This window comes from Nannospalax galili, unplaced genomic scaffold, assembly GCF_000622305.1.
Source record: "Nannospalax galili isolate Female #2095 unplaced genomic scaffold, S.galili_v1.0 scaffold39, whole genome shotgun sequence".
Lineage (NCBI taxonomy): Eukaryota > Metazoa > Chordata > Mammalia > Rodentia > Spalacidae > Nannospalax > Nannospalax galili.
This window is the reverse complement of record NW_008346683.1, coordinates 7,500,641-7,521,988: the sequence shown is the minus strand read 5'-3', so window position 1 is coordinate 7,521,988 and position 21,348 is coordinate 7,500,641. Positions and strand designations below refer to the sequence as shown.

General features: G+C 41.3%; 1 protein-coding gene across 5 annotated transcripts in view; it reads right to left on the bottom strand.

The window, feature by feature from the left end:
• Positions 1 to 1,121: 1,121 nt before the first annotated feature.
• Nfyb (nuclear transcription factor Y subunit beta) overlaps positions 1,122 to 21,348 on the bottom strand; it is a 21,093-nt gene continuing 866 nt past the window's right edge. The window contains exons 1-8 of one of the 5 annotated variants that reach the window (XM_029568342.1): positions 21,186 to 21,327; positions 19,245 to 19,330; positions 11,235 to 11,373; positions 9,459 to 9,589; positions 6,850 to 7,047; positions 4,740 to 4,821; positions 3,455 to 3,534; positions 1,122 to 2,915 (exon numbers count right to left, since the gene is read on the bottom strand). In XM_029568342.1, the coding sequence (XP_029424202.1) occupies positions 2,883 to 2,915; positions 3,455 to 3,534; positions 4,740 to 4,821; positions 6,850 to 7,047; positions 9,459 to 9,589; positions 11,235 to 11,328 (618 nt within the window). In that variant the 5' untranslated portion in view covers positions 11,329 to 11,373; positions 19,245 to 19,330; positions 21,186 to 21,327 and the 3' untranslated portion in view covers positions 1,122 to 2,882. Of the gene's footprint in view, positions 2,916 to 3,454; positions 3,535 to 4,739; positions 4,822 to 6,849; positions 7,048 to 9,458; positions 9,590 to 11,234; positions 11,374 to 19,244; positions 19,331 to 21,185; positions 21,328 to 21,348 lie in introns of those variants that run through there. The other 4 variants (XM_008843148.3, XM_008843149.3, XM_008843147.3 and 1 more) reach the window with 4 other exon arrangements.

Here is a 21,348-nt window from a genome sequence, read left to right as displayed (position 1 = left end):
TTGGGCACTGAAGACTTACTATTGCAAAGTAGATGACATATCTGGCAGCCCATTCTCTGCTGGTAACTCACAACTTTGTGAGAGAGAAAAGATTTGAATCTTACAAATGATATAAATTATGAATTTATTACATTTACTGTGTGTGTGCATGTGTGAGCATATGTGTATCACAGCACACTGATGACGGTCAGAGAATATCTTGCAGAGATAGGTTCTCTCCTTCCACCACATGGGTTCTAGGAATGGAACTCAGGTTGTCAGACTTGGCAACAAGTGCCTTTACCCACAGAGCCGTCTTGCCAGCCTTGCATTTCATTTTCTTATGTTAACTGCTATGCTAGAGATTTTAGGTGAACCCTCATCAGTTTTAAATTAAGAGTATTAAAAGTTACTGGTATTTCCTTAGCTCACTAAGGCAATACAGTATGTTTTCAAGAAAGGCAAACACTACATACATATTTTGCTGGAGGAGGAAAATAAATACAAACAGCTTCAACGCCATTATCCCAAAGCACTGACATCAGGAAATGACTTAAGTCCCTTCTTCCACTTGCGACTTAATCATTAAAACCCATTTCTCTTTTGTGATAACCAAAAAAGTAGTAATTTACAAATTCATAGTATTTTAGGCAGGAGCATTTGTACTTGATTCCAGGGGTGAAACATGGTTATCAGTGAAATGTAGCATGGGGCAGACAGGAGGGCAGCATTACGTCACCCTCAGCACACATCAAAGAGATTAACAGATGGGAATGCCAGGTTTCTTCCCTGTGAACACAAAGGCTTAGATCTCTAACCCAAAGATGACCTGACTTTGCCCTAAGCTCTAGTACTACTAGCAATTTATTAGGTTCAAAATTCTGTTTTGATGTATTCTGCTTTAAGTTTTAAGACTGTTAGCCATTTCTTTTTTATCTTTATTCTTCACTCAATCTTAAAGCAACGTGAAAGTATGAGTCCAGTAACCACAGGCCACACGTTATCAGTGATGTGAGGATACAGTGCTGGGTAGGACATATTTCAAGAGTGAACCCAATATGTATCAAAGGCCTTCACATCTTGCAGATTTGGTAACCCAGCAATTCTACTTCTAAGAGTTTATTTCAAGAAAAGTCCTGATGTACACGAGTTTGTGAAGTGTTTATAACTGTGAAAAGATGTAGTCAAAATATCCAAGAGATGATTAAACAAATCATAATGCAGTCATATAACAGAATATAAACCAGTAAAATGATACAGAAGACCATGCAGGACCCGGGAAAGATGTTCACAATATATTGTTAAGTGAAAAAAGCAGGTTACAAACAGTATGCACAATATGAGACCATTTTTATAAAAATATACATATTTAGCAAAGTAAAAGGACAAATGATATTTATCAAAATATTAACATTGTTATTTCAACATAGTAGGATGACTGTTGATTTTGCTTAACCACCCTCTCCTTCCTATGTGCATTTTCTATAATATAGATTATTTTTGAAAAGGGGGGCAGGAGAGGAGGGAGTTATTTATAACATCTGAATAAATGCTCCCGAAGGCTCCTCTGGCAAAGCAGATGTTTCTGCTCAGCCTGTTCCAGGAAAATTGTTCTACCTTGTACCTCTGAGAGTCCTACAGGTATCTTCAAATTTCCTTCTAGGCAAACTATACAATAGCCATTTTTTGACAGTGCTAAAACAACCACCCACCCCCAATGAAGTTAATTATCACTAAAAAGTACAGATGAGAAAATATAACCCTCACATAAAAAAGGAACAACCCAAGCACACACTACTAAATTATACAAAGTCACATTATCTAATGTTAGTTTATTGCAGAGACCAGGACAGCAGACCAGAAGGTGGTGGCTCCTATTTCACATCATTTCAGCCCTCACTGCTTTCCTGTTTGTTCACTCATTTGTGCAGAAGGTCGTGTGTTGCTTCCAGCTAAGCCTTGTGGTGAGGTCTAGGTCTGATCACAACTCAGAAACATAATCACATCCAATGTTTCTTAGTTCCCACAGTATAGGAAATATGACATTTCAGTTAGAAAATTAAATGAGGACATTTATCATTGGACTAAAAAATTCTCTTCTGGACGAGGGTACTGTAAAACCTGAAGATACACTCTGAAAAATAGCCAAGTATCAAACAAGGGACATGGTTCCAGGAGCACTAGGACTACAGTAAACGGAAACGAATTCCAACACTTATAACTCAGGTAACCAAGACATGAGCAGGCACGATGAACAGTGTGGACACTGTGAACGGGCACCAGGCTTAATCGGGCAGACAATACTTGCTTCCGCATTCAAACTTAATTACTCAACTACATATTAAAAAAAACAATGCTGCTTAAGCTATAAATGTTTTACCAAAAAAATTAATTTCAATAAATACAGTAAATGCTAAAAATCTAGCTAGGTTATCATGCAAGATCGTATATAGCCAAGACAAACTCAAATTTATAATAAAGGCAACTTTCATTCAAAATGAACTCTACCCTTATATTTTATTAAAAGGGCAAACATCATGAATTAACCCAGCTGCTTACTTGAATTACAAAAGTAACACGATTCAATATGAAAATAAGAAACTGTCTACAAATCTCTGACAGTAATAAATTGCAATATACAATGCATACAGGCGTCATACAGAGCAACAAACTCTCGTACAAAACAAAAATATTTTAATACCTTTAAAATCCAAACTTTTCTTTAAAATCATTCATGAAAAAGATTCTCAAGTCAGAATTAACACCTCAATTAGTCAAGCGCCAGGAAGCTACATGACAGCTACTTAATGTACAAAGAGGCCTCCTTCAGTCGCTCCTTCAGGGCCTCTGCTCCAGACTCTAAAGACTCTTGCTATCCATAAGCCCCATTCCGTTTCATCAGATCATGAAAACTGAATTTGCTGAACACCAGAAATCTAAGATTGAAAAATTCACATTTTCAATGAGTGAGATATTAATGTTTATAAGTACCAGGTACATTACAATCACCGAATAAAGTAATGGACTGTAAGGAAAGTAAGCTACCTCCCACCATCAAGGGTCACGTCAGCGTGCGGCCCTCCACTCACAGGAGCCAGTGAAGGATTTGAGCATCGTCCTAGAAGTTTTCTATGCAAATATATACCCTGTACATGTTCTCTTTTATCATTAAGGGATTCTAAATATATAGGAACACAAAAAGCTTTTTTGAGACGGGGTTTCCCTGTAGCTGGAACTCGCTATGTGGAGCAGGCTGGCCTCTATCTCAGAGATTCTCCTACCTCTGCCTCCCAAGTGCTGAGATTAAAGGTGTGCACTACCATACCTGACTTGACAAAACAATTTTTAAGAATTTTTATCTTATCAGATTCTTAATAGCAATAACACGTTGGAATTATGGGTAATAAAGTAAGAAAAATCACTGAATATAATCCATTTTTACCAAGTTGTCTAAAATTCAAAGATGGCACAGTACCTGCTGATAGGATGTTGTGTAAACCATGACATTTTGTTGTTGACCATCTGCAGTTATTAAGCCAGCCGGTAACTGGTTAGCTAAAAGAAAAAAAAAGTTAAAGAGAGGAAATAATTGCATCTACTTTCTTGGCCTGAACCTTGAGGTTTCATGTCATTAAATTAATGTCTCATTACAATCTGGTCAGATATTCATAATGTAATCCTACGGAGTCATAAACCATCAACTCTTCTATTTTAAAAAAGTTCCCCCAAATTAAAAAGCACATTTTTCCTATTGTATTTTCCAATTTACTGTGTTTTCACATCTCTACGCTGTACTTTAGCTAATTCCCATGTGTAAAATGCAGAAAGGTTGGGTTTGTGAGTCATGATCAGACTTGGGCTTCTCCTCAAGGCTTCGCTGAAAGCAACGCACAACTGAGCAGCATGTATTTTACAGGTGAGGTGATTGAAGAACAGACATTAAATATTTATGTAACAAATATATTCACTATAGACCTTTTATCTCACCACTATAACAAGATTTTTAAAATCTGAAAAGGAACTTTTGTGCTGAAATGTATTCATTTAAATCATAAGAATTTATATCATTGGGGCTAGAAATGGCTCAGCATTAAGAGCACTGGCTATTCTTGAAGACCTAGGTTCGAATTCCAGCACCCACATGGCAGCTAACAACCATCTTTAACTCTAGTTCCAGGGGAACCGACGCCCTCTTCTGTCCTACATGACACAGGTGCACTTACACACATGCAAGCATAACACTCACACATAAAATAAAAATAAATACAAAGAATTTATATCACAAGGTATAATTTTTTTTGAGACAGGGTCTCCCTGTAGCTCCAGCTGGCCTGGAACTGATGTAGACCAGGCTGGCGTTGAGCTCACAGAGATCTGCCTGCCTCTGTCTCTGGGATTAAAGGCATGTGCCACAAGGTTGGCCTAGAACTGATTATGTAGAGCAGGCTGGTGTCGATCTCAGGGAGATCTGCCTGCTTCCCTCTCTGAGGTTAAAGGCATATGCCACCATGCCTGGCCAATTCTCAATATTCTTATCTCATGTGAATCTTCATCCAAAGCTAGTGGCTATAGAAATGACTGGGGACTATCACTTAAAAGATCATGTCTTCCAAGTTAAAATCCTGTATTGACTTTAAATACAGGGTATAAACTTGTAAGAATCATTTAGATCAGTGCTGTCAAAACACTCAGCACTGAGACTCCAAAATTACCGCCACAGACATGGAGCTCGACCCACACTCCCAGCCACTGCTGCTTACTGAATGCCTCCTCGGTAAGCTCTTCACTCAGTCCATCTGTCGCTGAAACAGCTCCACCAATGCCCTTCTCTCCTTTCATGGCCTGCAGAAGAAACCAAAGAACAAGCATTCAAATCAAATTTCCAAATGAGAATGTGTACTTAGTGCCTAAAACTGGACATTTCTATCATAAACCTTTCTATAATACGGTATTTTCTTAACACTTCTGGCAAGTTACATATGAAAAATACTTTTTATAGCATTACAAGACAACATTATTAGTAATGACCTAAAAAATCTAAAGTATTTACAAATAAAAATCAATCTAATTCCACAGCACCTCAAAGGGATGACAGAATGACAGAATTCTACACAACAGTCAGCTCATGAATCTACAAATGGCCCAAGTGTCTGTCTGTCTGTCTCTCTCTGTCTCTCTCTCTCTCTCTCTCTTTCACAGGGCAAGTGGGAACTAATGGGAAGCAGCAAGCTTAGAGTTTAAAATTCTCAAATACAAATTACAGTTTGAACCAAAAACTTACAAGGTTCCACCTACTCTAGGTGTCATGGTATTAAAGATTTGGAAAACTACTGCGGATATATGCATTCTCTTCCTACTTTATAATCAATCCATGCAGACATTACCAATTTAAAGGGACTCTAACACTAAAGATGCCTGCTGTGCAAACATGAGGATCTGCGTTCAAATCCCCAGCACCCATGTAAAAACTGGGCAAAGCTATGCACACCTATAATTCCAGTGCTGGGAGGTAGAAGACGGATTTCTAGGACTTGCTGGCCAGTCAGTCCAGCTGGTAAGCTTTAGGTTCAGACAGATAGAGGGAAGAGAACTGACACTGACCATTGGCCTATGTGTGTACATTCATGGGAACACACGTGCGCCCCCCCCCACACAAACAGGACATAGTTGTAACATCCTCTTTTTATTATCTAAAGAGCTTCAAGCTTAGTGATGCTGCCTCTTATAAATTACCATCAGCAGCACTGACCACTGTTTACCTAGTCTTCTCAGTAATTTTACTATGCACATGCCATAAGCCCCTCTTTACAGATAAGGACACCAAAGCCCAAACTGACATTCTGCCCAAGGTCAAGGCATTCTACTTTTCAGGTGGCCTGAATGCCTTTAATCACCACATACCGCTGGAGTTTGTAATAAAGAGAAAAGAAGATTGGTGTAGCGGCTGTGATCTCAGCAGACGCCAGAGAGTGCCGGGCTCTGGCCTCCCTCTGGCATAGGGACCAAGAACACAGAGAACTGCCAGAGAGTGCCTAGATCTGCCTCCATGTGGTGATAAGAGTTATGCAATTTGGGAGTCTTTCAGATAGACCCACTGAAGGAGTGCCCCAATTGCCTCATCCTGCGTCCCTGTTCAGCATGGAAGAAGCCAGAGCGGTCGGCGTCCCTATTCCCTATTGGCAATTTGGGTAACCCCTTCAGAGGATGGAATGATCCTTGGGCCTCTTAGCAACATACTCTGTTCCAAAGGCCAAGAATGTTGAAAGTATTTGGGAACTCATATCTAATCCTTAAAAGATTTTAGGGTTGCCGGGTGTGGTGGTGCACACCTTTAATCCCAGCACTTGGGAGGCAGAGACAGGTGGATCTTTGTGAGTTCAAGGCCAGCCTGGTCTACATAGTGTGTTCCAGGACAGCTGGGGCTACAAGGAGACCCTGTCTCAAAAAAGACCAAAAAAAAAAAAAGAAAAAGACTTTAGGGTTACTCTTTAGAGGGGGGAATGTTAGAGTAGCCAAAAGCCCCATAAAAAGTAAATAAAAGAAGAAAGAGTACATGAAGTTATCAGAAAAAAGTGATGGGGAGATAGGAGTTGGAGGGGAGGGAATGGGCATGGATTTGATCAAACGACCTTATATGCATGCATGAAATTCTCAATAAATTATTTTTTAAAAAATACATGAAAAATAAATAAAATGAAAATGTCAAAAAAAAAAGAGACGAGAAAAGGCTTGGTATTCAAGTTCTATAATGTAACAGGTTAACCACTCTGAGAAATGTTACATAATTCGCTACAAAAGCATTTTGACATGTTTAAAGTATGAAGGAGAATCTCATTTTCCTAACAGCACAATGCACCAGACGTTACTAACCTCTCTGAACTTCTGAAGGTAGAGTTTCAAAGGTTCCACATAACTGTCAAAGCCCAGAGTAGACATAGCAAACAGAATATCCTCTCCGTTGATCGTCTTCCGCTTTTCCTGGTGGCATCTCTCGCTTGCTTCAGATGTTATAAAGCTTATGAACTCACTCACACATTCCTGAACACATTCTTTGGCATCTTTTGCAATCTGAAGAAGAAAAAAATCACTGGTAAACTTGTAGGAAATTAAGTATTACCTTCCTAACATCTGGAAGAACAAAAGGCTATGCAGAAGCACGCTCCTCCTCAGGACAGATATTCTCTTTCTTTCTAGAAGGGTCTCATGCATCCCAGGCGGGGCTTAAACTCTACGTAGTCAGAATGACCCAAACTTCTGACCTTCCTGCCTCCACCTCTCGAGTGCTAGGATTGTTAAGTGTTCACCCCACGCCTGGTTTCATGTGGTAGTGGGGATCAAACCCAGGGCTTTGTGCATGCGAGGCAAGCTCCTGAGCCACATGGCCAGCCCGGATGACGGATGACCTTGAACATATGCTGGGAACAGCAGAGTGTGCTGTCAAAACACCAATGCCTAGAGTCAGAATAAACAGAATAAAAATGTAAATAAAAGTGAGAGAAGCTTCTGCAACTCTTCCCAGCAAACAGAACAGACACAGACAGAAGCCACTACTGAGCAGCTCTACCACTCCAGACAGATGAGAACCCTGACTGGGTGCCAGTGCACCTGCAACTGAGCACAGTGAGCTGTAGACTTAGGGAGCACGTCTCTTAACATTTCCATGAATAAGGGCACAGAAAATATCCCTGCTCCCCCCAAACCCTCAACAATGAAATTCATGGAAGACTTAGAAAGGAATGAAATATCAACATATCATTTTTTACTACTGAGGCTATAAAATGTCAAGTATGGGTTCTGAGCTTATTGCCTAAAACAGTACATACCTTCCACATCACAGTAAAACAATTCTTAAAGGCCTGGCGTCTAACAAAACCAAAACAGATCAATCCTACAATTCCAGAGCCACTTTTAACAACAATGACACCCAAATTCCTTCCTGAGAAATACTGTCACTGGGGCTGGCCAGATGGCTCATTAGGTAAAGGTGCTTACCACCAAGCCTAAGGACCTGAATTTGATCCCCAGGACACACATGTTAGAAGAGAACCAACCTGAGCAAACTGTTCTCATATAGATATAGGTCAATGTAGTGAAAGTACTGTCATTTACCTCCAGGTCTGTTCTACATGCTGGAGAAAGCAAATGAGAAGGGCACAAACAGTCAAGCATTAGTAATGTAAGGCAGCCCACGTGTAACTGTATTTTCTGGTAGCCATGTTAACCAGTATATATACAAATTGCTACTAATGAAACGTGTAATCACTCTTTCTTTTTTTTCTTTTTTGAGACAGGGTCTCACTGTGTAGCTCTGGCTGGACTGGAACTCACAGAGATGTGCCGATCTCTGCTTCCTGAGTGCTGGGATTAAAGCCATGTGCCACTATGCCTGGCATGTAATTCTAAGATGAGACATTTTCAATCTTGTTCATCACACGAAGTCTCTAAAATCTGTGGGTTATCTAGCCACAGTACATCTCAATTCCAGGTGTTTAGCAGCCACATTGGTTACAGTTTTGGACTAAACAGGGCAGGCCTAAGCTATTTAAAAGCAATAGTTAACAGCTATACATTTTTCCCCTAACACATAAGGAGGACCTTTCTCAGACTGGATCTTACAGGGTTAGTTACGTATTAGTAGTATATTTATTTATTTATAAGCTTTATTACTTTCAAAAGAACTTTTGGGCCGGGCGTGGTGGCGCATGCCTTTAATCCCAGCACTCGGGAGGCAGAGGCAAGCAGATCTCTGTGAGTTCAAGGCCAGCATGGTCTACATAGTGAGTTCCAGGACAGCTGGGGCTACAGGGAGACCCTGTCTCAAAAAAAACAAAAAAAAAAAACCCCTTTTATAAAAATGTTAGAAAAAGTTACTATGTAACATAAAACAGTAAATAAAGTATGAATTTTACCTCAGGCCAAGTGATAAGTACTGAGGTCTGTCTTTTGACACAGGGTCTTACTTATATAGCCAAGGCTGGTGTGGAATTCTCTATGTAGCCCTTGAAATGGTGGCAATTCTCCTGCCTCAGCCTCACAAATGCTCAAAATAAAAGAAGCATGGACCACCACCATACATGACTCAGGAATGTTTTGTAAAAGAAGGTGAAAAGCTACTTAAAAAAAAAAAAAAAATCACACCAGTTGAAATGTACGTTCTATGTGTTTAAGAATAATAGCTATTTTCAAATGCCAAGGGTTTTTGCAAGTCATATTATTCTTCTCTCAGTCCAACATGACGTAACTTTGCCGAGCATCAGAGATGTAAAGAGAGCACACAGGAAGTGAGAGCACTGGTAACGGAGCACTGTCCAGTGACCAAGCAACCAGAGATAAGTATTTGATTTGCTAAAAGGCTGAAGGAATGAAATCAATAGCTAACTATTGATGGAACTCTGTATACATGTGGTCTTAGACAAGTTTACATTCCCTCTCCCTCCCCCTGCAAAAGAAAAACCAGATAAATTTCTCCTCTACATTACCTTTCCTGTTTGAGGTATGGCATTTTTCATTATCCTAGCCACATTTGCAATTGGAAGATAAATATCTTGTTCTCTGAAACTTTCTTTTGAACCATTTGTATCTTCATGATCATTCATGCTGTCCTCAGTATCTAAAGAAAGTTTTTTAAGAATTAGGTTTAGGGGCTAGAGAGATGGCTCAGTGGTTAAGAGCACTTAATGCCCTTACAGAGGACCAGGGTTCGGTTCCCAGCACCCACATCAGGCAGTTCACAACCGCCTGTAATTCCAGTTCCAGGGGATCCAACACCCTCTGGCCTCCATGGGCACCTGCACACACATGGTCCACAGAAACTCACGCAGGTACATACACATAAATAAAGAATAAATATATCTTAAAAGAATTAAGTTTAAAGCTTTTCATAATTTTTACCTCAAAACTGAAAAGACTATCTGAAACAATCTACAAGAACCACTATGGCTTGTCTCCTCATGTTCATCAGGGATTAAGATACCAGTTTTTCTCATTTTCCAGGGCTAGAACTAACTGACCTGTTCTTTTCAAACCCAGTGCCTAGAATTCTTGTCTTCACTCTGCCAACTGAAATCCCACCATCCTTTCTTCAGAAAGCTCGTCTCACCTTATGACATTCCAACACACCCTGCCTTCCACACGATTCCACAGCCACTTCTCTCTGCTGTTTCTCAAGTATTTTCTAGTTCTTTTGACTTTTCATTTTCTCCTTGATGCCAGCAATTAGCTTTGTGTGTCCTGGGACTTGGTTCTACAGAGCAGGTGCTCATCACTGGGGAATGTAACTCAGTGGCAGAGAGCTTGACTAACATGCATGAGGTCCTGGGTTAATCCCCAGGAGGGGCAGAGCAGATACCTGTTCACTGCCTGACTGAGCTATGAACTCAGTCTGTAACCTATGCCTCCTAAATACTGCTAGTCTAAGAGGGTGTAAGTTTATCTAAAGCCAAGTTTACATAGATATATATGTAAAGTATATATATGTAAAACTCCCAGCACTTACAGACTTGTTAATATAAAATTTATATTAAATTCTATAAAAAGTTAAAGATTCTATGAAAAGTTAGACTTGACTATTACTGACCCAGCTAGATAATATAGGATCCAGAAACTAATTCCTTCACAACTCTTAAAAACTGTATCTTAACTTTTAATTTTAAAAATTGAAATGCCACAAAAGCAGTTAACAAATTTCTACTCTAACAGTTGACATATTGTACCGAATGAAAAACAAAAATAAGCTTGTACATAAACACTAGAGTAGGTAGCAATTTAACTTACCCTTAAAAGAACTATTTTATTTATTATATCAATTAAATAAGGATTTCTCTTTTTAATGGTTAAATTGGAAATTAGTGATAAATTTTAAAAGAAACTAATTTTTTAGAAAAGCCTACTTTTAGAGAACTCTTCTAGGACTCACTACTTTTCTGGACTATTTTTAATAAAAATAGTACGATATACCTTCTTGCATTGTTTGCTTTGGGAAGAGGAGGGACTGGCTCTAGGGTCTTGCACATCTACCACTGAGCTGTATTTCCCAGTGATTTTTCTTTTAGTTTTTTCTTTTACTTTGCCCAAGCTGGACCTGAACTTGCAATCCTCCTCCTGCCTTAGCCTCACAAATACCTGGGATTACAGGTTTGTGCCCCTGGGCCAGGCTCCCATTTGGATTTTCAATGAACTATGACATGCAATTGCTGATTTTCCTATTTGGACACCAGTAACCTAGTGTGTGTCTGCTTGAGCGGTGGATGTCTTACCATCATGGGGCTGGATAACATAATGACTTCCTCCAATGTAGTCTGCGGAAATCCCTAGCTGAGAAGCATCTGTCGTAGAACTGTCACCATCCATCTAAGAGGAAAGAAAGCCTGTCAGTGCTCCTCCGAACAGGTTCTCCTAGGAAACAAGAGTCAGTGCATAGCCTCTCACAGGATGGGCCAGTTATAGTTTTCATACTTTAAGCTTCTATATTTCTGTTTTTGTTTATTTTGAGACAGGGTCTCCCTATAGCTCCAGCTGGCCTGGAACTCACTATGCAGACCAGGCTGGCCTCCATCTCACAGAGAACCGAGTGTTGAGGGGTGGGCCACCATGCCCAGCTGTTACATATTTCTTGACTTGGAACCTTCAATAATTTGTGAACTATTCAAGATTCCTATTCATCTTCTATATGTAATAAGCGTTAAGATCAACAGGGGGAAAAAGCAAGGAAATGAATCTAAAGTCCATGCCCTTGCTTTTTAACTACATAATCTTCACATACAGTACAATCACCCTTAACTTACAACCCCATTTATCCCTGAACACCAATCAAACTGGTACAGTAGACTCCAGAAGCCAGCTAGCCCACCAGTCTCAGCTTCCACACTCAGACCAATCTGTCCCTGCTGCACACCTCCTTTGTGGCCTCTGAATTTGGGGAGGAGACATGTCTACCCCTACAGTTCTACACCTATGCCACGGAAATCCACCCACATTTAAAAATTATTTTTGTTTGATGTGCATGAATGTATTGCCTGCATGTATGTAAGGGCAACCCATGTTGTGCAATGCTCAGAAGAGGGCTTCGGATCCCCTGGAACTAGAGTTATGAGCAGCTGTTAGCTGCCAAATTCACCCACATTATTTTTGGACAGGATTGCATTATGCAGCCCAGACTGAACTGGCAATTCTCCTGCCTTCACCTTCTGAATTCTAGAATTACAGGTATATGGTGCCTTGTTAAATTTTACCCCCACATTTTGAATAAACTCATCACCTCTAATTTTGGTTAAAAGCATTTTTCTCTGCCCCTAGCTCCTCAAACTTTTTGATTCTTTAAAGAAGGTTGTATCTTGCAGGCCTAAATAGATAGGAAACTTAAAACTTCAGCCAAGAATGAGCCTCACAAAGACTTTGTGCACGTGGAACCCAGAGGTCAACCTCAGGTACAGTTCTTCAGGAGCCAGATCCCTTGTTTAAGGAGACAAGTCTCTCACTGGCCTGGAACTCACCAGGTAGGCTAGGCTGACTGACCAGCAGGCCCAGTGATCCACCTGTCTCTGCCTCCCCAGCCCTGGGATTCCAAGAGCACACCACACCTGGTTTTTTCATGTGGGTCCTGGTGTGCGATTCAGGTCCTTCTGCTTGGTGGCAAGCACTTCATCAACTCACCCAACTTTTTTTTTTAATCTGCTTAATTCTATTTAGAGCTGGAAGAATGCCAAGAGGGGCAATCTGGGGAAGTGTGAGCCATAAGCCCTGAGCAGACTCCATCTCATCAGCAGCAGATCCAGGAAGGCTTTTTAAAGCTTTGCAAATCCTACTGCTCAAAATAATAAAAGACTAGCCTATCTGTGTGTAGATTTAAAACGCATTGTCTAAATGAAAAGTATCATAAGGATGAAGTGCAACTGATACAACTTTCAGGCCAGAGAAAGAAGAGACGCTTGATGGTCAGAGTTTAAGACCCAGGCCTAGCACACAGTAAGCACTTTGAACACAGTGCTTCACTCCTATGATACACATCTCCCCCTTCTGTGGGCGCTTAGCTAACACTGGGCTAGTTTCCAAGCTTTCAACTTGGCATTTCTTTCATGCATCTATTGATTTTGATGTCTAATTCAATTACAGACAAAGATAGATTTCTGTAATTAAAATTTTTTTTTTAAATTTCTGGGTGGGTGTGGTGTCTCACACCTTTAATTCTAGTAACTGGGAGGCAGAAGCAGGCAGATGCTAGTCTACATAGTGAGTTCCAGGCCTACTGGGACTACAGGGAGACCCTCTCTTAAAAAATAAAACAAAATAAAACACAAACAAAATGAAAAAATGATAAAATATAAATATTATTTTTTTGAGAATTTCACAAAATGTGTTTTTTTAAATTTTATTTATTATTTTTATGTGTATGTGTGTATTGCCTGCATGTAGGTAAGTGCACCTGTGTCATGCAATGCCCTCAGAGGTCAGAAGAGGCTGTCAGATCCCCTGGGACTGGAGTTACAGACAGTTGTTAGCTGCCATGTGGGTGCTGGGATTCGAACCTGGGTCTTCTGCAAAAACAACCAGTGTTCTTAACCGCTGAGCCATCTCTCCAGCCCACAAAATATATTTTGATCAGACAATCTCCCCACATTTCTGTAATTTATAGAATCAGGGGTCCCTTTAACAGTCGCTATGGAAACACTGTTTTACTGACTTCAGTGACCTCCAAGAGGTAAATGAATCAGTGGACTAACCCTCCCTTGAAAGTAAGCACCCACTCCGTCCATTTCTATATAAAATGAAACATTACTGCTTTCCCCATCTTACACTAATACACATGAATGAGAAACATCACCCCAATATAAAAAGCTACTTTGATCATAAGACACTGAGAAACTAAGAGAGTAGCCTTTCATGGGCATGACAAGGCTCTACTGGCCATAGAGAGACGGTCCGCTAGGATAGCTGTGGGTGGACTTGTTTTCACAGTGACCAAGGAAAGTCAAGGTAAAGACGACAGGACCAAAAGATGTATTTCAGAACCCACAACTGGAAACAAATCTTTACTGGTTAGGAAGGATTACAGAAATTCTTTGCTAAATAAATGTCCATAGGGTACTAGACTTAAAGTTTGCAAACAGGAGACTATTCAAGGAACTGAGTGCACCTGGGAGATGAATTAACTTATAAGTACAACCCAGAGTCAAGATTATAAATATATGTATTTATATATATACGCAGGCCCAGGGACCCGCCTGTCTCACCATACACTAGGACTGGCAGTGAGATTATCATTTGGATTGCTGGCACTGGCTCTTTAAACCTGTCTTCTAAATATGAAGAAAGCGCTTTCACAGCTCTTAGAATTAAAGATTAGAGCTGCTGAGACTGCTTGGCACACAGCCCTCCAGACACGGGCTCACATCCTCCCCCTCTGAAGTCACACATCTTCTGCCTAATTGTACATCTTTGGTTCTTCAAGTTTTCGCTTTTCTGTCGTTTCCCACCTTCTGTTCTTCTCCTCTATCTTTCCACTATTAAAATCCCACCCTGGACTTTAATCCCAATATTCCCTACCCTGCTGGAATTTTGTGATTCATCCTATTCCATAATCCAAAAACATTTAATGTTCACTTGTCTAAAGTCAACAGTGCCAGCTCTATTTTTTCAGCAAACAGCCTGGCCTTGAGTCTACAGTACGCTAGCTCTTGTGCTACACAGACAGAATAGTCAAAAAATCTTGTTACAGGTATGGTCTGTGAGTTTGTTTTTCTATAGAATTTTATACAAGAGAACGTAGATTGCAGGTCTGCCAACAAATATTTTCCTGAGTACTTAGTACTTATTGGTCCATGCCACATGGAGTCAATAACACAGATAAGGTCTCTGTCCTCATCCTGCAGAAAAAAACAAGTGTTACATAATCTGGGGGACAGGGTGAGAGGTAGAGAGCACAGTCCATTGGCTTTTCTAGGCCACCGTGCAGAAATCACCAAGTTTGAATTCCCTGCTACTTACTGGCATGAGGCCTTGAGCAAGTTGAATGACGGCATGAGGCCTTGAGCAAGTTGAATGACTTAACCTCACTAGGCTTTTGTATAGGAGATGACACCTGTACATACTGAGCACCACATAATAGGTATACTCCATGAATGTCTTCTTTAGCTACTAAATAATGAGAAATAATCGAATAAATGCTAGTGCCAAATGCTAAGAAAAACAAAATAGTTTTGCTACATGCTTATGACCTTATTTCAAAAAAGGCTTTGCTAGCCAGGCGTGGTGGTGCACAGCTTTAATCCTAGGATGGAAGGCAGAGGCAGGCAGAGCTCTGAGTTCAAGGCCAGCCAGGGCTACCTTTTATATGAGTGTATTACCTGCAAGTATGTAAGTGCACCTATGTTGCACAGTGCCCAGCAAGTCAGAAGGTGTTGGATCCTCCATGTCAAAAAAAGGGGTGGGGGGAGCGGGTGTTCACTAGCCTGAGGGGTCGAGGGGCTATATTAAGAAATGGCATTTAAACTGAGGCTGAAAGAATACAAATCAGGCCAAAAAAGGAGGGTGGGGCTGCCATAACAATGTCTCAGACAGAAGAAACCACAAGATATGGTAGTCAGGACTGGGACAAGCTAAGCAGTATCTTTGACAAAAGCAAATCAAAGGGGGATTTTTTTTTTTTTTTGGGTCTTTTTGAGACATGGTCTCTCTGTAGCCCCAGCTGTCCTGGAACTCACTATGTAGACCAGGCTGGCCTCAAACCCACAGAGATCTGCCTGCCTCTGCCTCCCGAGTGTTAGGATTAAAGGCGTGAGCCACCATGCCCGGCCAAATATCCAGTGAGAAAATGGCCTGGATTGGAACAAGCTTAGAGGCAAAAGACTACAGGGTCTATAGCTCTGCTGTCAGAACAGGAAGTGAGATGAGGACTCCCTAACATCTGTTCCAGGGCCAGAGCAGAGCCCTCCATGTTGACAGAAACAGTGACTAGATGGCTTTAAAAAAAAAAAATTATTATATTGATGTGTATGGGTGTATTGTCTGCACATATGTAAGTGTACCCATGTCATACAATGCCCATGAAGTTAGAAGGTGGTGTTGGATCCCCTGGAACTGGAATTACAAATGGTTGTCAGCCACCATCTAGGTGCTAGGAACCGAACCTGGGTCCCCTGCAAGAGCAGTCAGTGCTCTTAACTGCTGAGCCATCTCTCCAGCCCCCTAGATGGCTTTTTATAAGCAAAACAGGACTTGGTGCCTGGTTGCAGAAGAGCTTAAAGAGACACATGGCTGTCATTGCAGAGTGGTAAAAAGCAGGAACAGGAGTGTCACTTAACATGGGTCCTGGTTGGCAGTGACCATGAATTTACATCGGTACTATGTGTCCAGCTGTGACACTTCTAGGCCTGGTGTAGGAGCAGAGAAGCGAAATTATTGGACTTTGTCCAGGCAACAACAAAGAGCATGCAGCTAGGGACAGGAGGGGTAAGACGACGAATCATCACATCCAAGGGAACGGATACAGAGCAAATTAATCTCATTAAATTCATTTCAATGATTATACTAATGATTTAGTTGAATGGTATTGTTCTTTAAGTATTATGTAAATTAAACAGTTAGACAATATTTATTTTTGATTTTTTGAGACAGGGTCTCCCTGAGGCCCCAGCTAGCCTGAAACTAGCTATGTAAACCAGGCTGGCCTTGATCTCACAGATATCTGCCTGCCTCTGCCTCCTGAGTTCTGGGACTAAGGGCCCATGCCACTATGCCCTGCTATTCCATTTTTTGATGTAACAGTACCTAAGTCATTCTAATAATGTTAGTATAGTAAGTGCACAAGTCCAGTAAACAGTGTACTTACAATTACAGAACACATTCTAAATATGTCATGAGATGTTCATGGCTCTATACAGCAGCTTAAGAAACCGAAGTAGGGGCTGCCAAGATGGTTCAGTGGGTAAAGATGCTTGCTACCAAATCTGACAACCTAAGTTCAAACCCCGGAACTCACATGAAGGAAGGAGAGAACCCATTCCCACAAGCTGCTCTCTGACCTCCACGTGCATGCCATGACACACGAGCGCATGTGTGCATATATACACAAAGTAAATGTAATAATAAAATAAGAAAACCAAGGCAGATGAGGGTGCTGGCTTACCCAGGGTGACAGAGTAAATGGGACCGACCAAAACCTAGATCCTCAGATAGCAAGAACTTTTTAAAAAAGTCTTTTTGAGACAGGGTCTCCCTTGTAGCTCCAGCTGGACTGGAACTCACTATGTAGACCAGGCTTCAAACCCACAGAGATCTGCCTGCCTCTGCCTCCCAAGTGCTGGGATTAAAGGCATGCGCCACCATGCCTTGCCAGATGGCAAGAACTTTAGACACACTCCTGGCAGTTTTCCCTGTAGAGCTTAGGCCTCATTGTTCATGAGCTCCTTGTAATCTACTGACTATATATTGGAAGCATTTAAGCTGCTTCACAATCCAGAATAACAACACGTGTAACATGGCTCATAGCTGCATTCTGGATTATGGGCTCTGGTGCTAGCTCTTGGGTCAGCTTGTGTGGGTTGGAGGCTCAGCTCCTGTCTTCTAGCAGTGTCTGTTGGCAGTTTACTTTCCATCCTCCAAGTTAAAGATTACGGAGCTGCTATGACAAGTTACTGAATAAAATGCACCTAGCAAAGGTCATGACACCGAGTAAGTGCTCCACAAATGTAACCTGGTGTAATTATTGTTTCTTCAAATTCAGTCTGGTTCTTCCCAGTTACAGAATTTTTTTCTTATCCATACACCTACCCTTTACCTGCTCTTTTATCTATTTTTTAAGGCTAAGAAATAGTATCAGGATTCCTTATCTCAAATTATTTTCAGTGCTGCCTGCCAGCTTTCTTGCTCTCCCTTAACACCAAGTATTCTCATACAGACACAGCACAAGCACATGTAAACATTCACTTTTCCCTACTCCCCAGTCTGTGTCTTACTCTTGCTGTGACACAGTTCTTGCACACCTCTTTATTCCCACTCAAACTCCCTAATGTGTGCTTTCTAACACGCCACTGAAACCACTCTGGGAAGCTGCTTGTCTTCATCAGACTTGACTGGCCTTTGCTGTGTGGGTCTCCAACTGGCCCACATCTGTACCCGGAATCCTCTTCTTCCCAGCCTTCCAAAGCAATCTTCCTCTGGAGTTCACTGTATTCCCACCTCTCCTAATAGTTTCAATCCAAAGTTGTTTTCTCTTCCCTCTGTTAATGAACTCATTACATACAAGATCTCATAAACGTTTAATATACTCTCACTGCTTTGCCTGCCATATAAGCAACCATCAACCAAAACTTAGAGGACACGGGACATGGAACTCATTTCCCCTATCCTGGCAGTTCTGAGGGCACCACCTCTATTCCTCCAGGTTGACAATACCAAGGTCATCTTCGGTTCTTCTCTCTCCCTCAAGCTCTAGTTCATTGCTGATCTGAAAAGATCTGGATCTGGCCCCCCTTTGCTATTTCGAGGGATCACTACCCAGCCCACCCTAGCATACCATCTAAAGACTAAAACTCACTACAACTGCTCCTACAGCTCTTGAGCCCATAAAGGTCTCCTGCATTGAATCTGTACCTCTTTTTCATAGCTTTACAAGAACAGAGTCTCCACTTAACCTAATTAATAAAAATCTTAGTGCTAGAATGTGCCTGGGGGAAATCACCAAATGCAGGTCTGTCATTTTAGATGAGGCAACTGTGACTCATGCCCAAGGTCACAGAACAGTAGCTGAGCCAGAACTCAATAACATGCAGGCCAGGTGATAGGTTTGTTTTTTTTTTTTTTTTTTTTTTTTTTTTGAAACAGACACCCCTGTAGCTCCAGCTAGCATGGAACTTGCTATGTAGACTCAGACAACAGTTCTTAACTACATTATCCAGTGAAATCCCCATCCTGACCTCACAATGTGCCTAACTTCAAGCCTAAGTGACTCACCCTGAGCTTTTGCTTTGGGTGACACCTTTTACATAGCTCAATTCTACCAGCAAGTAGGCTATTCAGGCCTACAGGCTCCCTCCAGGCATTTCCAGGTCAACCACACCCTCTTCTTTCCACCTGTGCATTTTCCACACAACTACCAAGCTCAGTTCATTCAAGCCCTGCCATCGTACCAGACATCCCTGAACAGGATGGGAGGCTCTTTACCACTGTCTCAATGGGAACCACTTGATTCATTTATCAACCCTCTCCAATATATCAGCTATACTTTAATTTCATGTGGAATTAACAACCAAAATGGTAAATGTACTTACTGTCATGAAATACTGCCAGAACTTTCTATCAGCCGGGCTCTTGAATACCTGTCTAAAAAGATGTGGGATCCTTGCCCAATTTCAACCTAAAAGTGAAACATCTATTAGTAGTAAAAATGTATAGCTTATAAGCTTTCTATCTAGCAAAACTTAAAAAGACACAAGAAATTTTGCCTACTATACTTAACACAGGCTATAAAATAGGCACCCAATAAATGCTGAACTGGAGGGTTTATTTCAGAGAACTTTAAAAAAAGTTAATTCCGCACAAAAGGGGGAAAAGGTTTTTCTAACATAATTCCGAATTTGTTTTCATCATACTCATCACAATACTCCAAATAGTGACCAAATTACATATTATGCAAGAGCCTAAAAACCACACATCTAAATTTCATGAACTATTAACACCAAGGACACACACACTCCACTTTTCAACCTTTTTTTTTTTTTTTTTTTTTTTTTGAGACAGTGTCTCCTGTCTTCCCAGGAACTATGTAGACCAGGCTGGCCCTGATCTCACAGAGATCAATCTGCCTCTGCCTCCAGAGACCTGAGACTAATGGTATGTGCCACCAAGTCCAGCATCAACTTAATTTTTTGAGGATGGCTTCCTTAATGTTTCAGAAATGTAGCCATCTTAAACCTCAAAAGAAAAGAAAAATTTAATGCCATACTATAATACATTTAAATTATCTGACACTATACTGGAAAAAAGATGAATGCTACCCAGAAAACATAATGAAACAAACAAAAAACCCACAAGGCCCTTATAATTTTGAAGCACAAACATTTTGAACTAAAATTGCCTCTGAACAGCCCTTCAATCCCACTGAAAGACATAACTAGCAGAATAAACCAGTAGCAATTACAATACTACCACCTTCCTATTTCCTCTTTTCTTTTTCAAAATGAGACAATTAAACAGGGGTGGGAACTGCCAAAACAAAAACAGACCTTCAGTGTTCACTTTAAAGGGAGGAGGAATACTGACTTGCTTTCAAGCATGAAATCTAGTAAGTAGCAGAAAAAACTGTGGTCGCTGAGCTGCATTTAAAATGTTGTTGAAGGGACCAGGCAGCAAAGACTGCCCACTATTATCTCAAAAAGCAATTTCTAGTATCTTTATTAATTTTGTGTACCAAAATGTTCTTTCTAAATCCAAAACTGCTCTTGTAGCTACCAAAAAAAAGTGACTTGAACACTTACAACACAGGAGCTATGTATGTTTATGTATCTTACTTAGAATGAGGGAAGGTGGTGAGAGCCATACTCACACCAGTCATCCAAATAGTTGGCTGAGTATATGTTTAGTCCATTATTTTATTAAAAATAAAAACATTGTACCATCTCACATGGAATGAATTTGCCTAAGGGCAGGTTATAATGTATGTAATAGCTCAAGGGAATGCATACATCTGCTTAATGTTTGAAGAAATGCAAATTTGTATCCAAGAAAAGCAGCAGTCCCTTCCTCCAACCTCCAGTCTTTGGCATCAACAACGAGCTTTTGCATCGATAGCGCCCTTAAATTAAGCTACAAGAGCAGGGCAGATAGCTGCCTTTTAAAGGAATTCAGCTTAAACTTTCAATACTTTACCCACAAAGCTCCTATTTGTTAATGCCACTCCTACTGACCAGTAGAATCCATCATTTTATGTGGCCGATACTGAGATCCGATATGTGTCTCCCTACTGAGAGCTGAAGCCACCCCAGCGATAGCGAACTAGGGCCCGCGAGAATTCATTAGTAGGATGCCATTTTTCAAAGGTCGCTTGCTACCTAACCTGGCCTAAAGCGTCTGGGTGGACTCGGAGGGCGATGTGTGGGTGCTCGGTAATTCTTTGTTCTCGCAGACTCCCGAAGGCCCCGCGCACCCTCCCGCCACCCACCACGGATGACTGAGACCGTCGGTGCCATCTGGAAGGCTCCCTGGGTTCCCACCTTCGGGGCCGCTCCGGGGACCGCAAGCCGCCAGATGGCTGCATGCTCTACTTGCAGAGCGGGCCGCGGGGCGGCTCCGGGCTCGCTGGGGCCCCGCCGCCTCCGCACGCAGGTGCCCCGGCGGCCCCGACCCCGCAACGGGGCCCGAGCGCGCGCCCTGGGG